General features: G+C 35.6%; 1 protein-coding gene across 2 annotated transcripts in view; it reads right to left on the reverse strand.

Annotated features, from left to right (window-relative positions):
• The window catches only part of LOC306867624 (semaphorin-3D-like), a 59959-nt gene that overhangs the window by 29317 nt on the left and 17529 nt on the right, over nucleotides 1-13113 (reverse strand). The window contains exons 1-2 of one of the 2 annotated variants that reach the window (XM_079413393.1): nucleotides 9365-9630; nucleotides 8122-8318 (exon numbers count right to left, since the gene is read on the reverse strand). In XM_079413393.1, coding sequence (XP_079269519.1) covers nucleotides 8122-8257 — 136 coding nt within the window. In that variant the 5' untranslated portion in view covers nucleotides 8258-8318; nucleotides 9365-9630. Of the gene's footprint in view, nucleotides 1-8121; nucleotides 8319-9364; nucleotides 9631-13113 lie in introns of those variants that run through there. The other variant, XM_079413392.1, reaches the window with a different exon arrangement.

Below are 13113 nucleotides of genomic sequence, written 5' to 3' on the forward strand. Positions count from 1 at the left end.
CACAAACACACACGGACACGCACATGGACGTATACACTACTTAAGAGCAGTTTGTGAGAGATATTCATGTCAAGTGAGGCAAAACAAAATCCTGTCAATGACCCGACCCAAACCAAAGCCCTTGCTGCTTTTCCTTTGCTCAAAACAGACTATCATTATCTATCATCATTCTGAAAGACTTGCTAAAGACGAGAGTGAATGGCTTTGGCATTTATCACCAATTGTCACAAGGTTGCTGTGATCTGTTCTGAAAGTATGATTATAAAAAGTCAGCAATGATGTTTAGGCTTTGGGTGGACGTCTTGTCTTGCATTTTAAAGAATGAGGTCAGGACACTTCAAGACAACTGAAATATGTTACTGTACTCTTTAAGTATTTGATTGAATTTGACATTTGATTTCAGTTGCTTTAAGAGTAGATATGAATTAATTACTTAATTAAGGCCACTTAAGGTTACTTAAAGAGTACAGTAACATGACTGTTTCCTTCATTAATGCTCTTTGAATTCATTTAAAATCAAAAGTTTTACATTACAGTACATTTTAAATGTTTTCAAATCTGTTTGTCATATTTTAAAGTATTTTGATGTGTTGACTAGCATACTTAAACATGTAAAGTACTAGAAAGTAACAGTTCAAGAAAGGTTAGTCTGTTGAAGTTATATGATAGCTCTGTGAAAGAAACACACCAAAAATTAGTTTGTTATTCATGTAAAAGCTTTTTCTTTTCCTCAATGGAAAACGGCTCTATAGACAACTCTTGTTTTGCGTTCCACAGACAGAATAAGAACATACAGGTTTAAACAACCTGAAGATGAGGAAATGATAATATAATTTTTATTTCTAAAGATAACTATTCCTTTAACCCATTTATTCCCAAATTTTTCCCAGACATGAAAATATCCAAATGATGTGTCTTTAGTAACCATTTGAAATAATTATTGTTTTGTTTTATTTTTTGGAAAAGTGTGTGAAAAATTGTGTTTTATGTTCAGTCACAATTGTGACCGGTGGGATAAGGTAAGTACTGAAATCACATATTTCAGCAGTCATAAATATGACAACATGTTTACTCACTCTATGACCACACTCAACACAACTGAATATATGTGAATGCATATATTAATACTAGACACCCTAAATATAATGTGTACTAAAAATCGTTGTTATATCTTTATGTTAACATACTTTACTAGCCTTTTGTTCATCCATCATCTTCTCAAGGTGCAAACAGGAAATAAAATGCTCTGGTCATTTGCACTAATCATGTGAAACTGCACATATTTAAATGGGTCATATAATGCTACATCATGCACTTTTACAAGTTGTTTGAACTGAAATGTGTGTTGGCAGTGTGTGTACACAACCACCCTATAATGATTTTTTTTAATGTACTAGAATCTTTACCCCTTTCTCAAATCGAGCCAATCTCAGATGCCTGTCTGTGTGACGTCACGTAGACGAAGGCTGCTCCCACGATAGTTTGATTGACAGTAGCATTTTAGCACAGACTGCACTGGTGTCTTCCCTCAGACCTGCCCTGAATGAGCTGTCACCAGTTGTTTCACCGCCGAAGCAGATGTTTGTTGTTGGATGTAATAATGAACGTAGCAGTAGTCATTTACCCCCGTCATCTGAGTGGCTGAAGAGGATTACATTTGGTTGGGAAGGGAATGCACCCTCGATCTGCCTGAATGCATCTATGTTCGCGCGAATCATTCGTGATCCAGCTTCACCTCCAGAAGAAGTGAGTACAAGGTTTTTCAAATTAATCTTTGCAAATCGCCTCTCCTAATAATGTGCTAATTAACAAGTTTCATGATGAATGCAGCTAAAGTAAACAGTCCCTTAGAGAGTGGCTCGAAGAGAGGGGCGGGGTCAGCAGAGCTCATTAACTGTCACGATCACCAGGAGCAAGGAGCGAGGAGAATCAGGAGGTAACGTTCACCATGTCTTTAATAGAAACCAAATGCCAAGGAACATGGAGAACGCAGGAGACATGATGCACACAAATGACATCTAACAGCTGACGTGAAGACAGGGAAACACAGGGCTATTAAACAGAAGCAAATCAATCGAGGAAGAACAGAAACAGGTGAGGAGTAATTAAACACGGCTGGAAACTAATAAACTGATAAGCAAAACGAGGACAGGAACAAGAACTAACCAAATATGGGCATGAGAGGAAGGGGAACACAAGACACAGGAAGACAGGACTGACATTAACATTTAAAGGAGAATGACACAATACGGCTTCCACTGACAAGAGCTGTTTTTGACAGGGTAAAAAGGTGTTTTTTACACTACCAATGAAAAATTTTAACCAAACTATGTTACAGACTTTTCATGAAGACCCTAAAGAATAATATCAACTTGTGGAAAATGGGCATTATATTACCCCTTTAATTGAGATCCTTTATTTTTATTCCCATATTTGCAGGAAGTGCACTAAAATATCAGTTGGTAATGTTTTTAGAGCATTATAGATGGAAACAAAAAAACATTTTTACAGTCACTATTGTGACCTGTGGGATTCTGAATTGACATGTATCAGCATACTTGCTGTGTAGGTGTATTATTTTCATCATAATTATTTTTTATAAAATGTACTGAAGTGTCCTTTTCTCCAGGAGGTATCTGTGCTATTAAACTTAACAGCTAATATTCTCTCTGAAGGTCTATTTTGAGAAATATAGACCCCATCAGCCTCAGAGATAATGATTCAGATTGTTTTCATCTTTCCTTCCTCTAATTAGCAGCATTCTTCTTCCTGGCTCTGTTCAGTGTTAACGCCCCGATGGCTTCATTAGCCCGGGACCCTCACTCATCTGCTCTACTTATCTCCCGCACCTTGTTGCCATGGATATAAAAGGGGTTACACAGTCAGGGGTCATCACTGTGACGCAGCACTGTGTCAGCTATCAGGAACTACATCCCATAGGTCACATTCCTGGTTCCAAAGGGCTGTATTTTTGCAATGAGAGACTACAATAAAAATGTTTTACTGTCTTGCTAAGATTTGGCCTCTGAGGACTATTGGAAAAATAACCCAGCTTAATTTAGTGGTTCTCTTTGAATATGCCACTGTGAACAAGTCAGAAGGTCTTTTATATATATATATATATATATATATATATATATATATATATATATATATATAGTATATACAGTGCCCTCCATAAGTATTGGAACAGTAAAGACAAAATTGCTCTGTTGGCTGTGGAGACATTTGAAAATATGATTAAAAGATGAATATGAGACAAAACTACAGAATGTCACATTTTATTATTAGCCGTTTCAACACATACATGTTTTACCAAATAAAAGAACAGCACTTTTAGAGTTCATCCCACTCATTGATGTGAGCATAAGTATTGGGACAGTTGAACATAAGGCAGATATAAAAGATTAAAAGCTATTATTTAGTTGCAGATCCCTTGCACACAATCACAGCAGTGAGTCTGTGACCCATAGACATCACCAGACTCTTGGTCTCATCCTTTGAAATACTTTTCCCAGCCTTTAATGCAGCCAATTCCAATTGTTGCTTGTTTTGGGGAGTTTCTGCCTTTACTCTCCTCTTCAGCTGTGAAATTCATGTTCAATCGGATTTAAATCTGGAGATTGACTTGGGCAATCTAAGACTTTCCATTTCTTTGCCCTTATAAATTCCTTGACTGAACTGGCAGGGTGTTTTAGGTCATTGTCCTGATACAATATGAAGCACTTCCCAATGAATCTGGTGGCATTTTCTTGAATATTGGTAGGCAAGATGGTTTTGTACCCTTCCAAATTCATTCTGCTACTGTCATCATACATTAAGTCATCAGAAAAGTTGAGAGGGCCTGTTCCAGAGGCAGCCATGCATGCCCATGCCATGACATCACCTCCACCATGCTTTACAGATGAGGCTGGATGCTTGGGATTATTGCCGTTCCACATTTTTGCTTTCCCATCAATTAGATAAAGGTTCATCTTTGTCTCATCGGTCCATAAACACAGCTCCAAAACTCTTCTGGCTCACCTTTGTGCTTTTTTGCTAACTCTAATCTTGTCTTTCTATTTTTGGTGCTGGTCAGAGGTTTGCATCTTGCTGTGTAGCATCTGTAATTCTGTGTCAAAGTCTCCTGAGGATAGTAGATTGTCAGAGCATCACCCCAGCTTTCTGGAAGTTGTTGGTGATTTTACAGACACGTCTTCTAGGGTTAATTTTCACAGCTTTTGTGATTTGTCTGTCATCAACTACTGTTGTTTTCTCAGCCGATCAGGTCATTGGTTACTGGTGGTTTCCAAACTCTTGATTTCTCCATGCCCTTTGTTTTTGCTATAGCTCTAACTGACTTCCTCTTTTCTTTTAGCATCCAAATTGCTTGCTTTTCTCTCAAAGTCAGCTCCCTCGTCTTCATCCTGGTTTGTGTGCGTCATCATCGAATACAAGATTCAGAATGCAGAAGTAATGTATATAACTGATACGACACATTCCCTGCTTTTAATATCTGAAGAAAGAATGCAGCAGGACACAGCTGACCACTTAGAAAGACCTGTGAGGCAACTGCTCCAATACTTATGCTCACATCAGATAGAGGGATGAAACTCTAAAAGTGCTGAACTTCTTAGCTGGAAAAACATCTGTGTGTTGAATCACCCAATAATAAAATGTGACATTCTGTAGTTTTGTCTCATATTCATCTTTTAATCATATTTGTAAATGTCTTGAATCCACAGCCAACAGAGCAATTTTGTCTTTACTGTTCCAATACTTTTGGAGGGCACTGTATGTATATACGTATATATATATATTATATTATATTATATTATATATATATATATATATATATATATATATATAAAATGTCATTGAAATGACTCCAAAGTCCCAAGTTTGCAAAGGTTATGTGGGTGAATCTTCATTGTGTACACAGTGTTTTGATCATATCTAAAATATTCTTCTCAAATCTTCCTAGTACACACATTATGTGGTGCAGCTGTCAAAATGAGACCGGTGGGTGTTATGTAAAAAATCCTTCCTGTCGTGGAGAGATTGAGACATTTATCCAGTCTCAAATGCCAGGAATGTTTCTTTTGGTTTTAATCCACCCATCTGTCAGAAAGAAAATCCCCCAAATTTGCGGGAGTTTAACTGGTAAACACCAGTAGGAAAGTCAGACGACACTGGAAAATCACTTGTCTGTGCATCTGCGAGCAAAACTTAAACTTTTGAGGTTAAATAAGCAGTTTAATTAAGGAAGTTGACTCAATTCAAAAATAATGAACCAAGTCATTAGTTGAAGTATGACAGCTGCTTTCCAATAAAAACCTGAGGAGAGTAGTGGGTAGTAAACCACACTTGAAGCATTAGCACATTATCACTTCAGCTACTGCACTACTACGTCATAACTACATTAGACACGTGGATGAGGAAATGATGTCTGAATTCTTATTTTTGCGTGAACTATTCCTTCATACTTAAATGCCATAGAACCTAAGATATAGCCTTGGGGGACATCGGTATCAGATGCCTGTAAAGTTGGTTGCAACAACAATTGGGCGAATAAGTAACAAAATAATTTTCTTTTGTTTTCAAATAAAATTTAATTTGTTGTTTATAAAGTGATAAGAATCAGCTTCCTATTCAACATGTTGAAGGAAATAAACTAAGAATCTAAAAATATTTTTTTCAGTCATGTAAAATATATCCAGGTGTGTTTTTTGTGTTTTTGTTTGTTTGTTTTTTGCAATTTTTCCAGTAACAAGCTACATTTCAAACAGTTAGCATTGTAGCATGACAAAATGCTACCATCACAACATATCGCACACAAATTTTATAGCTGAGCCAAATCACGATAGTCTAACGTAATTTTTCATTCGAATGGTTCATATGACAGCTACTAGATATATCCTAATATGTTAATGTTAACATTAGCTACAACATTAACAACTACTGTTTGGTGTCAAAAAACTGATTTATTTGCCTGCATGACACAGTAATATAGGGTTGGTAGCATATTTTTATTGGATCAACTATGATTTGTCCATTAAACAAAACTCTACACATTAGCACAATTTCTACTACAATAGCTACATTTTGCAATAGTGTAAATTAATTACAGCTATATTTAGCAGATTTTAGCATGACAAGATAATTTTTTCAATAAATAAACATCGTAACATGAAAAAAATGCTAGCGTCACACTGTATCGCACACCAGGCTTCTCACATATTATGTGTTTTAGTATGTTGGTGCATTCAAATGGTTCATATGACTGATTCAAATTAGCTATTAAGCTTTACAAAATAGCATTATCATACTAGGATGCATAAGCTTCTCCATATTTTGTTGTCAGTATAGTTGCACTGATATTACATCGTTCAAGATAACGATTCACTCATTTATTTGATTCTTTCTACAGATACAACAGTACTATAGGGTTGTTACCTTATTGTAAGTTGGATCATCTACAATTTTCCCCCCAAACAAAAGTCTAAGATGCAAACCTGAACTGTCATGTCCCTCAAAAGCTTCCTACGTCATAATAAAACCATCATATTCAGCTATTTCAAAAGTCTTCTTTGTGTACTTGCTCTCATTTCCTGTCTTATTTAGCTTGGCATTCAAATTAGACTTAAAGATACCTGCAAGCAAAAGTGACTTGTCTCAATTAATGAATAACGTCTGGCTTTTGCGTCTCGCTGCCAACCTTTGGATGTCTGCCGCCCTGCACTCGTAAATGCATGGCGCCCCTGAGATGATGTACACATTCTATTAACAGCCCTGAAGATAATGGGAAGCACATTTACACTATAGGTACAGCGCTCTGTCTGACGTCACTGTATACAGAACCTTCCTGAGAGGAAGCGGCCGCATCCTGCAGGTTCCGGGTGTTCTGAGGGGTCAGTAACAGGGGCGGCTGTGATGTGCTGATAATGGCAGATGGCTCAGGGGATGAGACTGTGTGGCGTGGGTGTCCAGACAGACAGTCGCAGAGCAGTCCAGTGATGTATTGCTTTGTGGCTGGTAGTATCGTTAATGTGGCCCAGAGGTTTCATCCTTATCAGTGATAATGTTGTTATGGAAGGGATTAGATTATTGGAATTTATTAGTTCTCTTGGTGTAAATTGTGTTTTGTTGGGTAAAATCATTTAATAAGAATTTATTAAATTATATTAATCTGTTCATTCTTTTATTATTACATTTTTATGTAGGTAAAACTGGGAAGTGGCTGAAGGAAGGGGGTTTGGTTATCACATGCAGCATATTTTGATTTCAGAAACTGCTGATATTCATTTTAAAATCTATATTTTTGGATAATCAATAATTAGCATACTTTTAATCATGTAAGTAACACACTGTATATAATACATAACTAAATAATTCATTATAATTTTATTACTTTTGAAGTTTCTACATATATATTTTTCAAAAAGTTGATCAGTTATTTATTAATTTTTTTATCATGTTTTTTATATTTTTAAGAATAAATAACTAACTTAAATTGTAATGTTTTATGTAATATGTGTGTGTGTGTGTATATATACACACTTAATTTATTATATACATGATATAAAAACATGGAAGCTTATCAATTGTTGGTATTTTTAGATGTATTTGTATTATATTTTAGCATTTTTATTAATATTTTATTTTTACTTTATTATTTTTGATGTTTCTACAAATGGAGAATAATTTTAATCATTGTTAAACAATTAAACAATTATTTAAAGTGGCGTCTTTTATCACATTGCTGTTGTTTTCATATTACATAATTATTATATCACATTTTAAATGTATTTCTATGTTTATGTCTATTTAAGACACATAACAGAGCAATATTGTGTTAAATTATTACATAAAATTTTAATAAAAACAAAGCAAACAAAAAAACCGTAAAAGAAGACAAAAATACAGACTAATTAACTTTAGATTTCCAGGAAACAGAGGTTAATGGCACTCTTCCCCTGTTGCATTGTGTCTGTTAAAACAGCTTGACCCTGCTGATGTCCTCACGGCTAAACGGAAATAAGCGAAAGCAGCTTCAGAGAAAAGATTTAACTGAAGATTTGCAGATTGCCACAGGAACGACACTCAGCGAGCGTACCTATCTGTAAGAGTGTGAGTTCTGACCTGTATGAGAGAGCTGCAGTCGTGGTATATTCTGGTTTCCAGCATTACTGGTCCGTATTAGAGGCAGCAGCGTGTGGAGCAGAAAGATCAGCAGGGGACTGTATGGCCCAGTCCTCCACAATCCCACAATCCTCATCTCCAGCTTCCTGTAGTCTGACCGTACAGGATGTCTTCTATGTCACATCACCTTCGTAGTGCTGGAAAAACAACAAACAGACATGAGCATATAAATATAAATTAAATATCACAGTAATACTGTATTGTTCCGTTTGTACTGTAAGTTGAACATAAATACAGTAGTAATAATGTAAACGTGAAACACCACTGACAACTTAATGATGCCAATCAATAGAATAATATAATATAAATATAAAATATATTTAAATCAATAAAAATATATGTAATATTTATAGAATTATAATATTTCTAAATTATGTTTGATCTTTTAAATGATTGTTGAAACATTATTTTAAGTTCTACAAATCATTCATCTAATAATCTGTATCTGGGCTATATTATGTTGGACAATAATTGTGTGTGTATATATATATATATATATATATATATATATAAAATGATTATAAGACATTACAGGGCAATATGCAGTTCATATATTTTGTTTCTGTAATCTGATTCTAATCAATATTAAATTACAATAATATAATATAATCAATGAAATAAAAAAATGAAAAATATATTTACATTCATTCAAATTTATAGAATTATTATATTTTTTAATTATTTTCGATTTTTATAAAAAATTAAACGTTTTTTTCAGCATTATTTAAAGTTCTACAAATAATTCATATATAATCATCTGTAACTGGACTATATTATCTTGGACAAAAAAAAAGCATATTTAATTTTTTATTTTTATTTTTAAGACACGTTAGTGCAATATAATATTAACATACCATTATTTACCATAATTTATGTACCATTATTTTGTTTCTGTAATATGATGCTAATCAATATTAAATAACAATATAATATAATGTAAAATAAAAAAATTATATTTAATATTTATAGAATTATTATATTATATAAACGTTAAAGAAATATTAAAATTTATTTTAAACATTACATAATGATTAAACAATGTTTCCACATTGAAATCCAAGGTTTCACTTTTAGATTTCAGTCAAAATGAATAGTTTTGACAATAAGATTCCCAAATAGCAAATGTTAGATGAAGATACCAGACCGTTCTCCACATCAAACTGAAAATGTTCTGCCTCCTTACGGAATGGAAAGCTCCAGATGGCATTCTTTCACAATGACATTAACCCTGTCCATGTCATCTCTTCTAAATAGAAAACAGATTATGCCACATCCTCAGGCATTAACTACCAGACGTCAGCACGCTAGCGTCGCCCAATGTACTTTACAGTCTCCTCAAGTCAAAACTCTCCGAGCAAGTGCTTAAACCTGGAGGCACAACAGATGCTACTTCAAGACTAGAAACCCGAAACCTTCAGAGTGTGTGAGCGGCGTGCCGAGCTCACGACTGCACGAGAACCAGCCTCGCGCGGAGAAGGAAACCGGAGCATTGTTTCAAGAAAAGTTCCCATGGCTAATCAGTTGCCCTGATCTTTATATTCTTTCCTTTAAGAGGTCACCCTACATAAACAGATCGCATGTGCAACCTAGAAACACTCCAGTGGCTTCCTCCTGTAAATGCTAACCACTAAACACTGTCAAAGAACACCCAAGAGTTCAATCCACTGGAATGGATTTCATTTGTCTGATAGCAACTTTCGTACGTTTCGCGGTATAGAAAGTCCAACAATTGGCGAGCTCATTGAAAGAGCAGCAGTTTTTGTGTTTGCGCTCAGGGGAAGCATTTTCCCATGATGAGGGTATTGTATGTTGCGCCACTTAGACTCGCGAGGGGACCCCTGGGCACAGTTTCGACACGAAAAATGGGCTTGAGCTCAAACATATGCAAAATGAAGATAGGCTTTCTCTATTGCTCCATTCATCACCTCAAAATCTAAGATCTTTACGCTGTTACTCGGACATAATAACACTATTCAAGTTCCTCGAGTGACGGAAACCGAATGCTCCCTTTGATACGCTGATTTATCGGGAAATTTATTACCGCAGCATTTTAAAGTGAGAATCAGATGTGTTTATCAGACGTCCGATAGCTGGAATTCATTCCTGGTTCTATTTAAATGAATAGTTCACCCAAAAGTGATCATTTGTTGAACATCTACTCACCCTCAGGCCATCCAAGATATAGATGAGTTTGTTTCTTCATCAGATTTGGAGAAATGTAGCATTCTATCACTTGCTCAGCAATGGATGCTTTGCAGTGAATGGGTGCCGTCAGAATGAGAGTCCAAACAGCTGATAAAAACATCACAATAATCCACAAGTAATTAACATCACTCCAGTCCATCAATTAATGTCTTGCGAAGTGAAAAGCTGTGTGACTGTAAGAATTAAATCCATCATTAAGGTGTTTTTAACTTCAAACTGTCACTTCTGTCCAAAATATAATCCAAGAAAATAGTCCATAATCCATAATAACTCTTTCTCAAGTGAAAATCTCTTGTTGTCCTCTCACATCAAAATCCACCAACATATTTGTTTAGAGGTGGCGTGTAAATGGTGGTTAATCTGTGCATATTTCGCTCCTGATTCAAACAAGATTACTTTTCCACTGGAGAAAGAAATATTATGCATTATGGACTTATATTTCAATTAGAAGCAATGGTTTGAAGTTAAAAACATCTTGATAATGGAGTTTGTTTCTTATGAACACACAAATTTTCACTTCTCAAGTTTGCCACAAGATTACTTGTGGATTATTGTGATGCTTTTATCAGCTGTTTGGACTCTCATTCTGACGGCACCCATTCACTGCAGAGGATCCATTGCTGAGCAAGTGATGGAATGCTACATTTCTCCAAATCTGATGAAGAAACAAACTCATCTACATCTTGGATGGCCAGCCTGAGGGTCAGCAAATTGTATTTTTTTAGGTGAACTGTTTCTTTAAGTGCTGTGGTATCAGGTTAACAGCTGCTTTACGGTATACCCTCCGGATGCATTCAGCGGTTGTGATAACTGGATTTACTGTGTTGGCTGGAGCACAGATGCTCCAGGAGAGATCAGGGACTCGTATTAGCTCTGTTTGTTCATTCAAACCTATTAATCTCCCAGAGAAAGCAAAAGAAAACATATAATTCCTGGCCCGACAACAACTATGTGTGAGCTGTGAAAGGTAGTGATGGTCTGGCAGATACTAATATAGGCATATTTTTCATTAGAGTACTATCTGTATTCTTTGGGTCTCTATTTAGCAGATATGAATCCAGTTGGGAGCGCAGGAGAGATTTGAATTATGTTGTATTAAAAAGGTCCCTTCTGTGGCCTTGGTTTTTATAGAATGAGTGGGATTTGGTTTCAATCATTATTAATGACTCTCTTTGGAGATTTGTAGCCTATTATGTGCTGCTACTAGAGTTTGTAACATTGCATACTTACTTTTGACTATCAGCATGAAGTCTGGTCCACTTTGCACTTTGAATATATATATATATATAAATATGTAAATGTGTATATTATTTGTGGTTATAGTTTAAGGCCTTAATAGCTGGTAAGTGCAAACCAAAATTGATCAGATATTAAATTATTCCAAAAAGTCTTTCTGAAGGATTCCAAATGGTAGAGTATGAACATATGTAAACCTTGAATGCAGTGTTTTGATAAAGTGTCTGCCAAATGCGTAAATGTAAAAAATAGGGAACCACTGTGAATATTAATTAGGAAGAAAATAAATAGACATGTGCTATATCAAACAAAATTTGCCTGTAGACTGACCTGTTCTAGACAACAGTTAGTCATCAGCTCTTTCAATATGAGGAAAGACAACAAACACGCACTAACTGTGGGAAAATCGTCAAGCTTCAGGAAGAGGAAGTAGTTGATATTAAGTCACTTCCAGACGACTAAAGCCACACAACGTGAAGCAAGAGAGAAATGGCAGCTCACTCCGGATATAGAGCCTGTTTCCTTGGACACGTTTCCCTACGTTGTTAAGAATCATGGAAAACTAGCGACTGTCAGGGTCACGCTCGAGAAATGACCTAATTTACGACCTTGACTGGCAAAGCTTGAAGAGTGACTGTAGACATTGTCCTACTAATGCTGCTTTAGACAAATGAAAATACAGTCGAAGAGCTCCGATCACGGGGGCCGGGACACTTTTCCGTCCGGACCTCACATGTTAAGCACACCGAGGTTTCTCTAGGACAAAAAGCCTCTTGGAAATACTGCAAACATCTTAACAGGCAGATGGGAAAATAATGACCCTGCAGGGTGACACATAGTCAGGGACTTTGTTAAAGTAATGGTTGAACACTCTCACTTCCTCTTGAGCTTGTGAGTGGACAGAATAGAGGGAGCGCGGGGAGTCTTTCATTGCTCTGCACCAACAACTTCTGGTCTGAACCGGCAAAAAACCCCAAAATAACGCCACTTCAGACCCTGTCAACAGATCACTATTGGCCACAAATATAATTGCAGTATGTTTGTATAAAACAATAAAACATTCACTTAACCAATTGTGGGTTTAGGGGAAGGACCTTTTTTCAAATTTTTTTTTTTTAAATATTCAGTGCTTATATTTGTGTACATTCAAATATAAATAGAGCCCCCCCCCCCCCCAAAAAAAAGCTAAATGTTGTTCAAACATCCAATAAAGAATGTTTAGCATTTGATAAACATAATAGATGTTTCAGCAATGAATATGTGCTTTCAAAAAAGAAAATCTTTAATACGAGTAATTTTACGGTATATCTATATCACAATGTAGCTATGTTTGCTTAACATGAACATTTTTGTGAATTGGTGGCAAATTTTGTGATATTATCAGGTTGATATACTTTTATTCAAGTTTTTCATTTATAAACATTTATATTTAGTCATTAAGCAGACGCTTTTATCCAAAGCGACTTACAAATGAGGACAATAGAAGCAACC

This window comes from Barbus barbus (assembly GCF_936440315.1).
Source record: "Barbus barbus genome assembly, chromosome: 49".
NCBI lineage: Eukaryota > Metazoa > Chordata > Actinopteri > Cypriniformes > Cyprinidae > Barbus > Barbus barbus.